We start from the raw sequence: 19,688 nt of genomic DNA on the forward strand, positions 1-19,688 counted from the left end.
CAGAACAGTAAAATAAAAGCCTGGAGACGAGACGGGGTGTGTGGAGTCAGTACAGCTTAGAACATATCATTTCAGTGGATTATGGTACAGTTATGTTCTCTGACTAAAGGTACTGAGATGGACCCTTGTGGGTACCACCCCAGTGACAAGAGGGGTACTGCCCTAGTGACAGTTTCATATCTTATTTTCTGAGAGTGTGGCTAAGCGATATCTAGCTAGGACAAATCTAGAATGCTTAACCCCTTAAATGATCAGTGCCCACCAGCAGGCCCAAAGTTTTACTATACACTTCTATAACCTAAGATTAGCTCAACCAGTTTGCATTGAAGTCCCTGTAGTTACTGAATAATAAGCCTTAGTATGTAATAAGCCTGGGATTTTAAAAATTTAATGAACAAGATTATAAACACGCATACACTGTATAGACGTTGGTTACTGTTATTAATTATGGTATTTTTAAGATTAATTTTGGTCGAAATTTCAGCAGCTTTTACACACTCAGGGGGAGTTTTTAAAACCTACTTAAATTATACCTTCCACCTTTATCTCTGAGGTGCAAGCCCAGACTCATTCTGGCGGCTTATCTTGATGTGCCGGTTACAGAATAGTATATTTATTTTTATATTTATATTAATATTTATATTAATATTTATATTTATATTTATATTTATTTTATATTATATTATATTATATTATATTATATTATATTATATTTATTTCTCTTGGTTCAGTAGGGGGGATAATATCAGGGGGAGCATAATATTAGGGTGCAAGGCCTGACTCATGTCAAATGTATTCTGGTGCCTTATTATAGCCTGTCTGGAGCTCTTGCCTCCTCTGAGGATGTTTCTGTTCATAATAATAGAGAATATAATCTTTATATGTGGGATCCTGCTCACTGTGTAGTGTATTCCAGTGCTTTTAGAAGTATGAGAATATGTTTCATCAGTTAGTAGTTTACCAGGAGTTGAGATATATATATATATATATATATAATATATATATATATATATATATATATATATATATATATATATCCCATTCATTCCTCTCTGCTTACTTTCTGAATAGTTACCTATTAACTATGGAACGGTAACGTAAAGCATTTTTGTTCTTAAGGCACTGTTCCTATAAACCTGAAGGTCATCGTCTCGTTTGGCTGACTGTGGTTTTTCATCCCAGCAGTGACACTGATATAGTAGTGTGTGGTGCTGGTACAAGTGCATCAGACACAGTGGTGCTGCTGGAGTTTTTACACACGTCAGTGTCACTGCTAGATTGACAATGGACCGCAACCAAAAATATACAGCCGAAAGCAGCTCTGTGGTCAGAAACATGCCACTGATGAAGGACTATAGGGTGGCTAACACAAACTGTGAATGGAAAATATGAGCTATATTTGTTAACTGTACACCCACATGGTACAATCAGAAAGCTGTGATGTGTCTAATATATTTGAATATACACGGTGGGTTTTCCTTCCATTTGCATGAACCAGCCTGCATAAACACATCAGTCTCTATTTTTATCTCATGAGAATAACATTAATTAATTAGTCTAAAAAGACTAATAAGACTATTTAGGCACACTGCTGCTGTGGGAAGAAAACCTCGTATCTCCAAAATGGTAACTTTACAGGAAAAGGAAATAAAAAACATACTTGGAACGAAACAACTTTCAGAGTAGTTTTGAGTCATGACTTTTGGTCTATTCATCAGGAAATTTACATACAATGTAAAGGGCAACAGGCATTGTCCCATTATGTCAAAAACAACAAAAAAGGTAAAAACAGAGATACAAGGTTTAGTTCCAAGAGCAGCAATTGATATCCATCTATCTATCTATCTATCTATCTATCTATCTATCTATCTATCTCTCTCTCTCTCTCTCTCTCTCTCTCTCTATATATATATATATATATATATATATATATATATCTCAAACTAGTCTGAGAACTGAGAACATAGAATTAATTGTCTCTACCTGGCAGTCCGATGGACGAGTCAGGGTTTGGTGAATGCCAGGAGAACGTTTTATATTCAAATCAGACTTAGCAATGCTATTTTGGCACCTGCTGAGATTATACTTTCCCTGTTCCCTCTAGGATGCAAAGTCTGACTCATGTCAAATGTATTCTGGTGCCTTATTATAGTCTGTTTGGGGCTCCTGCCTCTGAGGATACCTATTTCTGTTAGAAATAATAGAGAATATAACCGTTATATGTTGGATACTGCTCACTGTGTAGTGTATTCCAGTGCTTTTAATATATACTTCATCAGCTGTGTAAGACTCAGCTATTGGGCAGTTGAATTGATCAGTAATTTAGGAGTAGTTTTATTGTGTTGTACAGGGTTGTGTAATATATATATAATATATATATCATATAATATATATATATATATATATATATATATATATATATGTGTGTGTGTATTAACTAAACCTTGTAAAACCTTGTAACTTTTTTTGGTTTGTTTTTGACATAATATGTATACATATATATATATATATATATATATATATATACTGTCTTCTTGTACTGTCTTGTTGTAAAAGCGTGATAGTGCTTTATTAAATCTAACACAGCTGCTTATTCTATGTGTAAGCATACTGCGATCAGTCTCAGGTCTCCTTTAGTAGTAATGTCAGGTTTGATTTTGTTAGGGTGTCTTATTTTGAATTAGATGTGTTTCACTTTGTAATACTGTGTCTGATCATAATTAACTCCTATTGAAGAACGCAGTAACATCAGTAATGCTCATCAGTAATGATATACAGTGTGTTTTGCTATAACCTACTGAGTAATTAACTAGGACTCTTTAGTAGTTAATAGCAGTTGTTTATGTGTTTATGCAGCCCTATTGATTCCTCCCTGCTTCCTTTCTGAATAGATAACTATTAACTATGAAACAGTATTGTAAATTGTTTTTGTTTTGCTTAAGGCCCTGGTCAGGTCTGTCAGGCAAGGACAGACACTGGATGAAGGTCATCGTCTGGATTGGCTGATTGTGATTTTTAATCCCAGCAGTGACACTGATATAGTAGTGTGTTGTGCTGGTATGAGTGAATCAGACACAGCGGTGCTGCTGGAGTTTTTACACACGTCAGTGTCACTGCTAGATTGACAGTGGACCGCAACCAAAAATATACAGCCAAAGGCAGCTCTGTGGTCACAGTTCTAGTGGTCATGTCACATGATGAAGGACTAGAGGGTGGCTAACACAAACTGTGAATGGAAAACATGAGCTATAATCACTAACCGTACACCTACATGGTACAATCAGAAAGCTGTGATGTGTCTAATATATTTGAATATACATGGTGGGTTTTCCTTCCATTTGGATGACCCAGCCTGTATAAATACACCACTCTCTATTTTTATCTGACAAGATGAATATTTATTAATTGGTCTGATAAGATTCATATTTAATTGGTCTGAAAGGTTTTAAAATTAAATAGATCTGTGTTCACTGTGTGCTGAAATTCTGTGCTGAAATGTTTCACTCCTTTTCTAAAACTACATAATTTAACAGTTCATATGGAATAAGGACTCCCTGTCTGTGTGTCTGTGTGTCTGTCTGTCTATCGACCAGTTTTTCTGTCTGTCTCCATCTGTCTGTCTGTCTATCTATATGGACAAAAGTATTGGGACACACCTCTTAATCACTGAATTCACATGTTTCATTCAGTCCCATTGCCACAGATGTATAAAATCAAGCCATGCAGTCTGCCTTAAGAAACATTTGTGAAAGTATGGGTCGTTCTAAAGAGCTCAATGAATTCGAGTGTGGTCCTGTAATAAGATGCCACTGTTGCAACTAGTAAGTTCACAAAATTTCTTCCCTCCTAGATTTTTCACGATCAGCTATGAGTGTTTTATTGAAAAGTGGAAGCGTTTAGGAATCACAGCAACTCAGCCATGAAGTGTCAGACCATGTAAAGTTACAGAGCGGGTCACTGAGCACTGAGTAGCATAGAGCATAAGAGTCACCAGCACTCTGCTGATCAATAACTGCAGAGTTCAAACCTCCTCTGGCCTCAACATCAGCACAGAAACTGCGCTAGGATCTTCATGACAGGGTTTCCATGGCTGAGCAGCTGCATTCAAGCCTTACATCACCAAGCACAATGCTGAGCATCGGATGGAGTGGAGTAAAGCGCCGCCACTGGACTCTGGAGCAGTGGAAACGTATTCTGTGGAGTGATGAATCACGTTTCTCTATCTGTCAGTCTGATGGACGAGTCTGGGTTTGGTGAATGCCAGGAGAACCTTACCTGCCTGACTGCTCTGTGCCAGCTGTAAAGTTTGGTGGAGGAGGGATGATGATATGGGGCTGTTTTTCAGGGGTTGGTCTAGAACCCTTAGTTCCAGTGAAGGTAAATCTTAATGCTTCAGCACCAAGACATTTTGGACAGTTGTCTAACTTTGTGGGAACAGTTTGGGGAAGAACCCTTCCTGTTCTAGCATGACTGAGCCCCAGTGCACAAAGCAGCTCCATAAAGGCCTGACTGGGTGAGTTTGGTGTGGAAGAACTTGACTGACCCTCCCAGAGGCCTGACCTCAACCTCATCAAACACCATCTATCTATCTATCTCTCTGTTTGTCTGTCAGTCTGTCTGTCTAATTTTTGGAAACCCCATAATAACTTACTGTAAGAAAATAGAACGTAGTTTCTGTCTCTTGGGGCAGATTCTCCGCAAAGTCTGAAAATAGCTGACGCTGTTCTTCCACACAGAGGTGATGTTAGTGTTAGAGTGAACAGGAAAGACATCATGGCTGCAGAGCTGCTGAGAAACGTGCGAGATGTTAGAGCTGTAGGGGATTTCTGCCGTGCGGAGATCCTGTCCCACTTTGTATAAATGACAGAGGTGCTGGTCACTCATCCAGCACTGGACTCCTCTCTCCTCTCCTCAGCTCCGTCTCTCTGGGTGAAATCTCCTCTGCTAGAATGAGGACTCTGTCTGCTCTGCTGATGGTGCTGCTGCTCTGCTCTCTCCAGCAGGTCTGCAGTGGTGAGTACCAGACACTCTGATCAGGTCTATCTGACTCTAATAGTCACCACTCAGAACTAGACAGACATTTGTAGAAGATCACTTACCAAACTCTCTTTATCCCTTAGAATTAACCCTTAAAATCACAGGCTAATTACATACTGAGGCTTATTATTCAGTAACTACAGGGACTTCAATGCAAACTGGTTGAACTGTTCTTAGGTTACAGAAGTGTGTAATAAAACGTTGGGCCTGCTGATGGGCTCTGGCCATTTAAGGGGTTAAACATGCTGTTTTATTACTGTACCTTTAAGACTTACATTTGTAAATAAGCTTTTAATTGAATGCCCTGTATTCCACCTCATTCATAAATTTAGTTTGAATGGGTGTGGCCAAACTGCTATAGGCAGTATGTATGTAAATACAGTGTTTTTCATGATATTAAAGGACCGATTAATTAAAAACAAGCTGTTTTTTCAGCTTCATTATGTTTTGAAACTTTAACAATGTACACACACTACTTTTTATTACATAAAAACAATGAAAGTTCAGTTTGCTATGATATCGGCCCTTTAAGTCTAACCAACTACTGGAGGCTCTTTCTGTTGTGATGTGTTGTGAGACTGAAACTCTGTATTCCTCTCAGGTACTGAAGGCAGCAACACCCCCAAAAAATGTTGTTTTAAGTTTGCAAAAGTAAAGATCCCCTTGATGCGTATTATATCATACAGCAGGACCAGCAGCAACTGCCCTAAAGAAGCTGTTATGTGAGTATCACTTACTTGGAAAGACCACCACATGTCTCCCCACCTCTGAATTTGTTTGATATTTTAGGGATTACCTAAGGAAACTGACTGACTCAAAATCAATAATGAACCATAACAGTGTTCTGTCTTTGTCTTCATCACAGCTTTTACACAGTGGCTGGATATGAATGGTGTGTGAATCCTAAGGCCTCTTGGGTTCAGCAACACATAATGAAGCTACAATCCTGAAGCTGACCACACTGACCACATCAAGATTATTTCCTACAGTACAATGTCTATATACATCCACTCTGTCCACATGTATATACCACTGTGAAAAAAATCTAATATATTTGAAACATAATATGTTTATGTATAATGCATATTTCTTTTTCTTCAATAAACATACGTTTTCCCACAATGTCCTACTTCTTATATTATGTTTTAGTTACTGTGCCATTGATGAAGGGCTACATCAGGGGTAAAGGTCCAGTTTTCTTGATAAAAAAGACTGTATAAATAAACTAGCATGAGTGATTCCTTAGTTTATCTACACTTTATCTAATGGGCTTTTTAAAATGATTTGGCTTTGTTAAAAAATGAATGAAAGTGTCTTAAAAACATAAAAATTAATTTCATTTAAAACTAAAAAGGGAAAGTTTGTGAACTTTAAACTGTAATGTTCATTGATAAAGCCAGCTAACAAGGCTTTAAAAGGTTAAAGCAGTGACACAACAGGAATGATTGTTTTTAATAACTTGATTGGGTTCATATAGTAATTCCAGGGAGTTGCTATGGTATTGCTATGAGGTTGACATTGTGTTCTGTCTTGTTGCTAGGGTGTTACTTAATGGTGATTTCCAAAGTGCTGCTATACTATTCAAGGTGGTTGCTAAGGTGTTGCTAGGCTCTTTCTATACTATCCCAGGTGGTTGCTAAAGAATTGCTAAGCTGTTGCTATGGTATCCCAGGTGGTTGCCAAGGTGTTGCTAGCATAGTTGTAGAATAGTGACATAAGAGGAGTTAGGCTGACTGTAGTGGAATAAGAGGTAGAGCTATTAGCATTATATCTTATGTGGAATGGCTCAGTTTCAGGATGTTGCTTATTCCCTTATTAATATCTTTGGAAAAAAATAGTAAATGAACTCTACATGAACACTGTAAGTAAAATCAGTTAAAAAAGCACAAGCAACCAATTCGGCTATCTGCTCTATGATCCTGTAAAGTTTTTTGATTTGGGCTTGAAAGCCACAGGCGCAGTGGTGAATTTTTTTTTTAGCATAAAATAATAATATGAAGAAAACCAAAAAAGTAGATGTTTCATGTTGAGTTCAATTATTATTTTTTTAGAGCTGAATCGAGTTTGTTTAATTTGAAGTGATTTGTTTAACAGTGGAGCTTAACGCTTCCACTTTTGGTGAGCGCCACAGACTCTGAACTGATGAGACTTATCAGTTTTGGACTTAAAATGTAGAGACAAATACAGATTATTCATTTTTAAACTGCTTACTGCTTTTGTTATTGACTTTCCTTTTTAATATGCTTTGTTCACTACTTACATTAGAAACGTCCCAGAAAATATGTCTGATATCTAGCCCTGTAGTCTTTGTTCAGCTGAGCTGCATACAGCTAAAAAAAAGTGTCATATATTAATTTATTTTTTTATTTATAGATTTATATATATATATATATATATATATATATATATACATATATATATATATATATATACACACACACATAATTTTGGGACGTTTCTTTTGGTCCATTCTTCATGAAATTTACACACAATTTAAACAGAACAACAGGTATTTTCAAATTATGTCAAAAACTGAAAAATGACAAAAATGGAGATACAAGGTTTTCTTCCAACAGCAGCGATATATATATATCAGCTTTGCTTAGTTTGGTTCACTTAAATACTTTGCTGGGTCCGCATCTACACTGCAGTTGACCAGTTGACGACTCCTGAGCTAAAGGATCAATGACACAAATTGTGGAAAATATGAGCAATAATTACTAACTGAACACGTCCATGGTGTCTTGAGAAAACTGTGCCTAAGAGAAAAATACACATAATGGGTTTTCCATGAAAATTTTCCGACATTATTATTACCTTCCTTTCCTTTTGTCTCCATTATGTACTATCGGGTATGACCCGGTCTAGGGTCAGGCCGTAACAGAGACTCTCTTCCCACGCCTGCTGCCAGACCAAACACTGGACATCACTGCAGGTTTATTTTCTTCAAATGCTCAGTCACTAGTTGGCATGATGGCACTGGAGACAAGCATAAACCAACATAATAAACAATAACTGATGATTACAATTCTGACTGACCTAAAAGTAAAAGAAACAAAAACACAGACGGACACTCTAACTCTGTACTTTAAAAACAGGAGAAAGGTAAACAAAACAAAATGTCCACAAAGTCTAATAAGGCTTTTACAACTGTAATAATAGAGGTGAAGTGAAGTACAGTGGAGTGAAGAGTGGCTGGTCTGGATGGACAGATGTTCTTCCAGGTCACGTCAGAGGGGAGAGAGCCCTGAACGTCTCCTGGAATGGATGCTTGGTAACCTCTTACACATCAGTGCGCCCCTATGGGGCCAATCACGGACCTACACATAAAGGGACACACAACAGGCGAAAAACACAAAATGCCAGCACAAAGGCACACAGAAGGAAAATTACAATCGGGGGTCATAACACCCCCACCCTTAAGAATAAACAACAGATATACAGAACATGAATGTGCTGTTCCAGCCAAACTTCCAAGACCTATAATATTTAATAAAACACTTCATATTATAGCTCAGCATCCATCACAATTACTAAGGGAACTCTAAAACACACTCACATTACTTCAATGCAAATACTAAAAATCTAAAGTCTGCTGGTCACTAACGCTGAACAAACCAGCTGGTCACATTTTACTTGGATGGTCCCCTATACATGATCTGCAGATACTTAAATCATTAACAAACTTTCTGGCGATACTCTGGTTGATTATCAACAACATCTTGGCAGGGTAATGTAGGAGTAGGTGTAGGTTTTGCCTTGAGGTTGAGGTTAGGGTTAGGTTCAGGTTTAGGATTAGAGATAGATTTAACTGAATGAACTTCAAGTTCAGTTTTATTTAACAGACATTTATTTGAATGTTAGTTAAAGATAGACTGAGCATCTGCAGTGGACCATCCTAATAAACCGTGTTACCGCACGACTGAGGAACACTAAATAAAACTGATCTCCCTGAAGAGCAAATAAGGAGCACAAGTTGCAAAAGTTCACAAAAACGAAACAAATAAAAAAACACAACGTCAAATGACCGAATCAGGTCTTCCATGTGAAAGACCCTACGAAATAGGCGTCATTTGACTGAATCAGATCTCTATGACAAACTTTAGACTTACTCACTGAATCAGACCGTTCATATGAAAGACCCCACCAAACTCCCTCCACATCACCATTGTGATGTAGTGATTCAAAGCCCTGACTACATTCCTAAGCCTTTGAACACATAACGAATGTATCAGCCGACTGTTTGCGAGCGAAAGGAAGTGATATGTTGGAAAGCAGATAAATGTAACGAGGCAGAATAAATCAGACGCTCGTGGTTAAAAAAAGAGAGAGAGACTTTAATGTTTGAGTCGGAATCCAAAAACGTGGTCAAAAAAATAGGCAAAGGTCCAATCCAGCAAAGGCAAGAGACACAAAAAGACAAACATAACAAGGCAAACAAAGTCCAAAGGGCAAAGGCAAAAATGGCAAAAGTCAAAACAGCAGAGTCAAAACCGGAAAAATCACAATAGCCAGAAGAAAAAAACGAAAAACTATGAACGAGAAGCAATATCTCACAATGATCTAGACTAAAAGCCTGGGCTTTATACTAAACTAATCATACCAGAACAGCTGTAACCAGTTAGTACTCAGCCAACAGGTGATACGAGCAAGATAGAGGGCTGAGAATCAAGTGATCCCCCTGGGAATTCTGGGAAATGGAGCCTCTGAGCCTGAGGGATGCGTGACAATAAATATCTAAAGCTAGGCGAATGCTACAGCCAGAGCTAAACCAGCAGACAACTGAGGCTCTAATCTGCAGTAAAACATCACAAAATTATTCTAATTCAAAATACAAAATCCAAACTAAAGGCTGAAGACTGAAGACTAATAGGGGCCACTGGCCTTCTCACTAACTGGCTGAGCTAAATCTTTAACCCAGAAAAAACAAAAACACACAGCAAGTTATCAAAGCTGCCTGAGAATTGCTGTTTTCACATGTAAACAAACAGTAATTTTGTCTGATCTTTCTATTCAAACTCAAACACTGATTTACAAAGCTGCTCGAAAGTAGACACACCAAAACAAACCAAAAAAATGTTACAAGGTTTAGTTCCAACAGCAGTGATTGATCTCTCTCTCTCTCTCTCTCTCTCTCTCTCTCTCTCTCTCTCTCTCTATATATATATATATATATATATATATATATAAATTTTGAATCAAATGTGTTTCACTTCGTAATACTGTGTCTGATCATAATTAACTCCCATTGAAGAACGCAGTAACATCAGTAATGCTCATTAGTAATGATATACAGTGTGTTTTGCTATAACCTACTGAGTAATTAACTAGAACTCTTTAGTAGCTAATAGCAGTTGTTTATGTGTTTATGCAGCCCTATTGATTCCTCCCTGCTTCCTTTCTGAATAGATAACTATTAACTATGAAACAGTATTGTAAATTGTCTTTGTTTTGCTTAAGGCCCTGGTCAGGTCTGTCAGGCAAGGACAGACACTGGATGAAGGTCATCGTCTGGATTGGCTGATTGTGATTTTTAATCCCAGCAGTGACACTGATATAGTAGTGTGTGGTGCTGGTATGAGTGAATCAGACACAGCAGTGCTGCTGGAGTTTTTACACACGTCAGTGTCACTGCTAGATTGACAGTGGACCGCAACCAAAAATATACAGCCAAAGGCAGCTCTGTGGTCACAGTTCTAGTGGTCATGTCACATGATGAAGGACTAGAGGGTGGCTAACACAAGCTGTGAATGGAAAACATGAGCTATAATCACTAACCGTACACCTACATGGTACAATCAGAAAGCTGTGATGTGTCAAATATATTTGAATATACATGGTGGGTTTTCCTTCCATTTGGATGACCCAGCCTGTATAAATACACCACTCTCTATTTTTATCTGACAAGATTAATATTTATTAATTGGTCTGATAAGATTCATATTTAATTGGTCTGAAAGGTTTTAAAACTAAACAGATCTGTGTTCACTGTGTGCTGAAATTCTGTGCTGAAATGTTTCACTCCTTTTCTAAAACTACATAATTTAACAGTTCATATGGAATAAGGACTCCCTGTCTGTGTGTCTGTCTGTCTATCAACCAGTTTCTCTGTCTGTCTCCATCTGTCTGTCTGTCTATCTACCTACACTATATGAACAAAAGTATTGGGACACACCTCTTAATCACTGAATTCACGTTTCATTCAGTCCCATTGCCACAGATGTATAAAATCAAGCCATGCAGTCTGCCTTAAGAAACATTTGGGAAAGTATGGGTCGTTCTAAAGAGCTTGATTTTGAGTGTGGTGCTGTAATAAGATGCCACTGTTGCAACTAGTAAGTTCACAATATTTCTTCCCTCCTAGATTTTCCACGATCAGCTATGAGTGGTATTATTGAAAAATGGAAGCGTTTAGGAATCACAGCAACTCAGCCATGAAGTGTCAGACCACATAAAGTTACAAAGCGGGTCACCGAGTGCTGAGGAGCATAGAGCATAAGAGTCACCAGCACTCTGCTGATCAATAACTGCAGTCTGGGTTTGGAGAATGCCAGTAGAACGTTACCTGCCTGACTGCACTGTGCCAGCTGTAGAGTTTGGTGGAGGAGGGATGATGATATGGGGCTGTTTTTCAGGGGTTGGTCTAGAACCTTTAGTTCCAGTGAAGGGAATCTTAATGCTTCAGCACCAAGACATTTTGGAGAATTCTATGCTTCCAACTTTGTGGGAACAGTTTGGGAAGAACCTTTTCTGTTCCAGCATGACTGAGCCCCAGTGCACAAAGCAGCTCTATAAAGGCCTGACTGGGTGAGTTTGGTGTGAAAGAACTTGACTGGCCATCACAGAGCCCTGACCTCAACCCCATCGAACAACTATGGGATGAACTGCAACAGAGACTGAGAGCCAGGCCCTCTCGTCCAACATCAGTGTCTGACCTCACAAATGCTCTTCTGGATGAATGGACACAAATTCAGACAGACTCTCCAAAATCTTGTGGAAAGATCTATCTGTCCGTCCGTCCGTCCGTCCATCTGTCTAATTTTTGGAAACCCCATGATAATTTGCTTTATTAAAATAGAAAGTAGTTTCAGTTTCTTGGGGCAGATTCTCTGCAATGTCTGAAAATAGCTGACGCTGTTCTTCCACACGGAGGTGATGTTAGTGTTAGAGTGAACAGGAAAGACATCACGGCTGCAGAGCTACTGAGAAACGTGCGAAATGTTAGAGCTGTAGGGGATTTCAGCCATGCGAGGGTCCTGCTTCCACTCTGTATAAATGACAGAGTGCTGGTCACTCATCCAGCACTGGACTCCTCTCTCCTCTCCTCAGCTCCGTCTCTCTGGGTGAAATCTCTTCTGCTAGAATGAGGACTCTGTCTGCTCTGCTGATGGTGCTGCTGCTCTGCTCTCTCCAGCAGGTCTGCAGTGGTGAGTATCAGACACTCTGTTCAGGTCTGTCTGACTCTAATAGTCACCGCTGAGAACTAGACAGTGTACGTATTTGTTTACATATCTTTTAAACTCTGCTTACTCTTTAAACTCTATCTTTTATGCTCCTATAGCCTCAATTTTGTTTCGCTTTTTATGTCTGTGTGGTTTTATGTAACAAAAACTGTCATAATTCATAAGAATTAGAATTAACCCTTAAAATCCCAGGCTAATAACATACTCAGGCTTATTATTCAGTAACTACAGGGACTTCAATGAAAACTTGTTCAGCTATTCCTAGATTACAGAAGTGTGTAATAAAACGTTGGGCCAGCTGATGGGCTCTGGGCATTTAAGGGGTTAAACATGCTGTTTTATTACTGTACCTTTAAGACTTACATTTGTAAATAAGCTTTTCACTGGCTGCCCTGTATTCCACCTCATTCATAAATTTAGTTTGAATGGGTGGGGCTAAACTACTTCAAGCTAAGTATGTGGTTGTATGTAAATATGGTGTTTTTCATGAATGAAAGAACCAGTTAATTCAAAACAAGCTGCTTTTGCAGCTTCATTATGTTTTAAAAGGTTCACACTTGACTCTTTTACATAAAAATAATGAAAATTCACTGGAGTTACTGGAGTCTCTTTCTGTTGTGATGTGTTGTGCTGTGAGACTGAAACTCTGTATTCCTCTCAGGTACTGAAAGTACCAACATCCCCAAAAACTGCTGCTTTGGGTTTATAAAAGTAAGGATCCCCTTGAGGTTTATTATATCCTTCAGCAAGACCAACAGCAACTGCCCTAAAGAAGCTGTTATGTGAGTATCACTTACTTGGGAAGACCACCACATGTCTCCCACCTCTGAAATGAACTGACTCAAAATCAGTAATGAACAATAACAGTATTCTGTTTTTGTCTCCATCACAGCTTTTACACAGTGGCTGGTAAGGAATGGTGTGCGGATCCTAAAGCCTCTTGGGTTAAGGACAGCATAATGAAGCTAAACTCCTGAAGCTGACCACACTGACCACATGAAGACTATTTAATACAGTAGAGAGTGTGTAAAAATCCAGTATATTTCAAACATTGTATGATGTGTATTTCTTTTTCTTCAATAAACAAACTTTCTCCTCAAATTTTCTAATTGTTATTTTATGTTTTAGTTACTGTGCCATTGGTGAAGGGCTACATCAGGTGTATTCAACTAAAACTTGCGAAGGTCCAGTTATATTAATTTCCTTGCTAAAAAGTCTGCATGAATAAACTAACATGAGTAAATACTTAAGTTACTTATACATTATGGAATGGGCTTTTAAAAATATTTGGTAAATGGCTTTTTGATAATAGATGAGACACATCAGTTTTGAACTTGAAATGTGGAGAAAAATACACGGTTTATTATTGAGTTCTCTGTTTATTCATTTTGTAGCCTCTTTAACTCCATGAAACCACTGGTGGTTCCAAAACACACTTCGTCATATTCTTCATAACTTTCATATTTCATAAGCTATGTTCAAAAGGTGGGTGTGATATGAGAGCTGTAACTGTCTTCTTTCCAGTCGAATAGATGGGTGATGTCATTTTAAACCCTTATAATAAAAGAAGCTGAACTCCCACTTTTTTGTCTACTGAAAGTCGCCCCATTTTTCCACAAATCTGGGCTATAAACTATAAACAGATGGCGTCTCTTCAGTGATCTGCTCTGTAAACATTATTTTTATAAAATAATACAAAGAGCGTCTAAGACTTTTTGGCTTTCAGCAGTAAATTTTAAGCATATAGCAATATGTGTGATCATAAAACACACTTTCTGTTAATTTGAGGGGAACTTTTACAAAAAAGAAATAAATCATTAAAAATAAAAATTTACATTTATTTGATACAGTTACTGAATAATTTGCCTTACAATTCGGTCATGTAAATTCAGATGGACAAACCAAAATATACCCTGGAGAACAAGAGGTTAAACTGCTTTAGTCATTGGCTTTCCTTTGCAACATGCCATGCTCACTACTCAGACCAGAAAATTCTGAATGAAGTTAAAAAATCTCAGAAAATATGTCTGATCTCCACACACACACACACACACGCACACACACACGCACACACACACACACACACACAAACTGCTTATCCCTTGGGTGGCGGAGGGGAGCGGGAGCCTGTCCAGCCAGGCGACCATGGTCCTTTCTGTGTGGAGTTTGCATGTTCTCCCCAAGTCTGTGTGAGTTCCCACCCACAGACCAAAAACATGCGGTCAGGCCAATTGGACATGCTAAATTACCCCTAGGTGTGAGTGTGTAAGTGAATGTTTGTGTCTGTCTGTCTGCCCTGCGATGGACTGGCGACCTGTCCAGGGTGTTTCCTGCCTTCCGCCCAATGATTTTTTTGAAGTGCTCAGTTTAGTCCACTGGAACACTTTGCTGGGTCTCCATCTAGACTGCAGTTCACCAGTTGATGATTCGTGAGCTGCAGGGTCACTAACACAAACTGTGAATGGAAGGTATGAGTTATAATCACTGACTCAATATGTACATGGTGCTCTGAGAAAACTGTGTCTAATAGATAAATACACACAAAATTTTCCAACATTGTTATTACCTTCCATTCCTTCCTTCTGTCTCCATTATGTACTAACTGTTATGACCCGGTCTAGGGTCAGGCCGTAACAGAGACAGAGAGTGGACTTCCCACTTCCCACACCTGCTGCCAGACCTAACACTGGACATCATTTAAACCAGAAAACTGCAGGTTTTTTTTTCAAATGCTCAGTCACTAGTTGGGATGATGGCACTGGAGACGAGCATAAACCAACATAATAAACACAATGACTGATGATTACAAATCAGACTGACCTAAAAATAAAAGAAACAAAAACACAGATGGACACTAACTCTGCTGGTCACTAATGCTGAACAAACCAGCTGGTCACACTTTACTTGGATGGTCCCCTATAGATGATCTACAGATACTTAAATCATTAACAAACTTTCCGGTGATACTCTGGTTGATTATCAACAACATCTTGGCAGGGTAATGTAGGAGTAGGTGTAGGTTTTGCCTTGAGGTTGAGGTTAGGGTTAGGTTCAGGTTTAGGATTAGAGATAGATTTAACTGAATGAACTTCAAGTTCAGTTTTATTTAACAGACATTTATTTGAATGTTAGTTAAAGATAGACTGAGCATCTGCAGTGGACCATCCTAATAAACCGTGTTACCGCACGACTGAGGAACACTAAATAAAACTGATCTCCCTGAAGAGCAAATAAGGAGCACAAGTTCACAACAACAAAACAAATAAAAAAACACAACGTCAAATGACCGAATCAGGTCTTCCATGTGAAAGACCCTATGAAATAGGTGTCATTTAACTGAATCAGATCTCTATGACAAACTTTAGACTTACTCACTGAATCAGGCCCTTCATATGAAAAACCCCACCAAACTCCCTCCACATCACCATAGTGATGTAGTCATTCAAAGCCCTGACTACATTCCTAAGCCTTTAAACACATAACGAATGTATCAGCCGACTGTTTGCGAGCGAAAGGAAGTGATATGTTGGAAAGCAGATAAATGTAACGAGGCAGAATAAATCAGACGCTCGTGGTTAAAAAGAGAGAGAGAGACTTTAATGTTTGAGTCGTAATCCAAAACTGTGGTCAAAAAATAGGCAAAGGTCCAATCCAGCAAAGGCAAGAGACACAAAAAGACAAGGTCCAAAGGGTAAAGGCAAAAATGGCAAAAGTCAAAACAGCAAACAGAGTCAAAACCAGAAAAATCACAATAGTCAGAAGAAAAACCGCTCAGTAGCTCTGAAACGAGAAGCAATACCTCACAATGATCTAGACTAAAAGCCTGGGCTTTATACTAAACTAAACTATTCAGAGGGCTGAGAATCAAGTGATCCCCCTGGGAATTCTGGGAAATGGAGTCCCTAGGGACCTCTGAGCCTGAGGGATGCGTGACAATAAATATCTAAAGCTAGGCGAATGCTACAGCCAGAGCTAAACCAGCAGACAACTGAGGCTCTAATCTGCAGTAAAACATCGCAAAAATATTCTAATTCAAAATACAAAATCCAAACTAAAGACTGAAGACTGAAGACTAATAGGGGCCACTGGCCTTCTCATTAACTGGCTGAGCTAAATCTTTAACCCAGAAAAACAAAAACACACAGCAAGTTATCAAAGCTGCCTGAGAATTGCTGTTTTCACATGTAAACAAACAGTAATTTTGTCTGATCTTTCTATTCAAACTCAAACACTGATTTACAAAGCTGCTTGAAAGCAGACACGCCAACAGTTTCGCTATGCTGGCAGTTTCCATTTCGTCCACTACGTTCAGACTGGCCTTTATGTAGTAAACCCCTCCATCTGTGATGTGTTTGTTGATGTAAGTTTGTTACTTTGGTTAGTGTACTTTATTGAGGTTTGATATGTAATATAAAAAGCAAAGCCCTGTGAACATACACAGTCAATAACGTTTTGTTGATTTTCTAAGTGAAAAATGTTAATATTGGTATTAATATTTATTTGATAGGGGAAAACATTCAATATAAAATGTGCCATAACACATTTTATGTTTTGTTTACCTTCCATAATTATTTCATATGTGAAGTGTGTAAAAAACAAAAAAAATCACTTTTCATGTGAAATTCATGTGACTTTTCTGCAATGATTTTGAGTGTGTGTGTGTGTGTGTGTGTGTGTGTGTGTGTGTGTGCGTGTGTGTGTGTGTGCGTGTGTGTGTGTGTTTGTGTGTAAGTGTGGTTAAAATGCTTCTTCTTTTAGATAAAAGCAAAGGTCACAGAGGTTAAAATAAGGGTTTCCTTTAAGTGGTTTTGATGACTCATCACAGTATTTAGCTACATTAGACTGTGGAAATACAAGCATGTGATGCTTGTCATAGTGAAGGGCAACGCCACCCTTCTCCTCAAAATTCACTCATTTATTCACTTTTTTCAATTAGTGTAGTTCATTTTTTTTAATTAAACAAATGAGTGTCATTAATCAGGCTATAGCCTATTATCGATAGCCATGCAGTCATCATCTTACGTATTCCAACACTTCCAACCCCCCCATGATAACATCATATTCTGTCAATCAACCAGAGAAGTGGATTCACATAAACATGACAAACACTGAAGCACACTTTACTATAAAGACTACAAAGCAAGAGTCTGCTCACCACAGGCATGATTGTCCAGTGAACATGACCTGGCTAACTTCAAGTTAAAATCAGACAGGTGAGATGTTTAGAGACGAGGAAAAACAACACAACAACTTAAAAACCTAAACCTTCTTTGAGGCTGAAGGCACACAGCCAAGGCTGGCATAAACACGTTCATGATCCATTCATGTCTTACCTTTGTTTCATTGAAGTAATATGAGAAGTTGCTTGATGTTAATATGAGATGAATATGAGAATACTTCAACCAATTGGCAAAACAGTCAAATACATATTGTGGCTCCCGCCTCGGTGCACACTGCCTCTCAGGCGGGGCCAGGCAGAGGGCCATTGAAAAGGATCAAGGGAAGCATGCGGCCCCATTAAAAAAAACCCTTTATTGTTCTTGTTTGTGTTGTTTCTTGGTTTAATAAGTGTGTTTGTGTTGTATGTAGGGGTGTAACCGTACACAGAAATCATGGATCTGTTCACATCTGTTTTTCCCTGTCAGATAAAAGGTGCAGATCTGGGGGTTCATGGTCATAGAGTATTATGGTAAACTGGTGCTGTTGTCTCACTGCTCACGCGTTCACTCACGTTCACTGACGGTGGAGCGGAGGGGGGCCGACATCTTAGGGAGCCCTCATGTCTCTGTTACCTTCTGGTTTCTCCCTTTCAGTAAAGGGCTGTAATAACTGGACCTGCCAGAGTCTCTGCTGCTCTCTGTTAACACTGTAATCTGTGATCAGCCACTGTGTACAGAACTGACTCTCTGTGTGTTTCCTTTCTTTGCCGAGTTGAACAGCTGCCCATCCTGTGTGTCTGATGCTGCTGCCTCTTCTGCCTTGATCAGGTGCCACTGCTGGACCGGTTTGACCACCATTGAACTTCATGCTGTACAACACTGTGTAATCCTCACCTTCATGAACTGACCCTCCTGATGATGCTGCTGCTGCATAAACTCAAACTATCTAATTAACCTTTGCTCCACCGGTTTTTTCCATTTCGTACTATAATACTTTATACTAACACTGTTTGCTATCCGGTGTCAACCAGAGGAGGATGGGTTCCCCTTCTGAGTCTTGGTTCCCCTCAAGGTTTCTTCCTTCTGCTCTTAGGGCATTTTTCCTTTCCTCATGGGGGCTCGGACCCGGACTTTTCTGTAAAGCTGCTTTGTGACAACACCTGTTATAAAAAATGCTGTATAAATAAACTTTGCTTGCTTTCTTCACACTGTGGTTTTGACGTTACAGTTAGCTACAAGTTTGTTTTTACATTTTCACATTTCAAAGCCCGTTACAGTCTTTCAAGTAAAACTGATAGATAGATAGATAGATAGATAGATAGATAGATAGATAGATAGATAGATAGACAGACAGGCAGTCGTATGGAAACATTTAAGGGCCTCTGATTAAATTACATGTTTTGTTGATTTCATAAGTGAAAATAACATTTTTCTCATGTTTCCAACATTATCTGTGAATTTTCACAGCAATTGGATAGACGTTTCTCCAGATTCACCCAGAAGGTTTTTCAGCAAATTTTACAAGTGTGTTTGACTAATAAGTTGTTAAGTCACTCCTATATTATATTAATGAAATGGATATATAATAATGTATAATAACATATAATAATGTAATAAGCTATAATATATTCATAATATAGCTCCATATAAAAACTCAGGCTAAACCCCTCATGCCTGCGCAACACACACTAACACACCACCACCACGTCAGTGTCACTGCAGTGCTAAGAATGATCCACCACCCAAATAGTACCTGCTCTATGGGGGTCCTGTGGGGGTCCTGACCACTGAAAAACAGGGTATCAAAGTATACAGAGAAACAGATGGACTACAGTCTGTAACTGTAGAACTACAAAGTGGTCCTAAATGGTCAGTGGAGCTGATAAGATGGACGATGATTGTAGATACAAGGAGGTATTCCTAATAAATTGCTCGGTGGGTGTGTACACCTATGATATAAATTAAAATAAATGGTTAACCATTCTATTTTATAAGTTGTACTTAAGATCGTAATATTTTTCATTAAAAC

At 38.6% G+C, this 19,688-nt stretch overlaps 2 protein-coding genes across 2 annotated transcripts; both read left to right on the forward strand.

The window, feature by feature from the left end:
- Positions 1 to 4,906: 4,906 nt before the first annotated feature.
- Positions 4,907 to 5,763, forward strand: LOC118806509 (C-C motif chemokine 17-like). Its single transcript, XM_036567940.1, has 2 exons — positions 4,907 to 5,013; positions 5,639 to 5,763. Exons 1-2 carry the CDS (start codon positions 4,950 to 4,952, stop codon positions 5,761 to 5,763), a joined length of 189 nt encoding a protein of 62 aa, XP_036423833.1. The 5' UTR covers positions 4,907 to 4,949.
- A 6,457-nt stretch (positions 5,764 to 12,220) lies between these two features.
- LOC118806375 (monocyte chemotactic protein 1B-like) lies at positions 12,221 to 13,527 on the forward strand. The gene is made up of 3 exons (XM_036567789.1): positions 12,221 to 12,464; positions 13,162 to 13,282; positions 13,393 to 13,527. Exons 1-3 carry the CDS (start codon positions 12,401 to 12,403, stop codon positions 13,475 to 13,477), a joined length of 270 nt encoding a protein of 89 aa, XP_036423682.1. The 5' UTR covers positions 12,221 to 12,400; the 3' UTR covers positions 13,478 to 13,527.
- Positions 13,528 to 19,688: the final 6,161 nt, after the last annotated feature.

The sequence above is a fragment of the Colossoma macropomum genome, unplaced genomic scaffold (genome assembly GCF_904425465.1).
Source record: "Colossoma macropomum unplaced genomic scaffold, Colossoma_macropomum, whole genome shotgun sequence".
Classification (NCBI taxonomy): domain Eukaryota; kingdom Metazoa; phylum Chordata; class Actinopteri; order Characiformes; family Serrasalmidae; genus Colossoma; species Colossoma macropomum.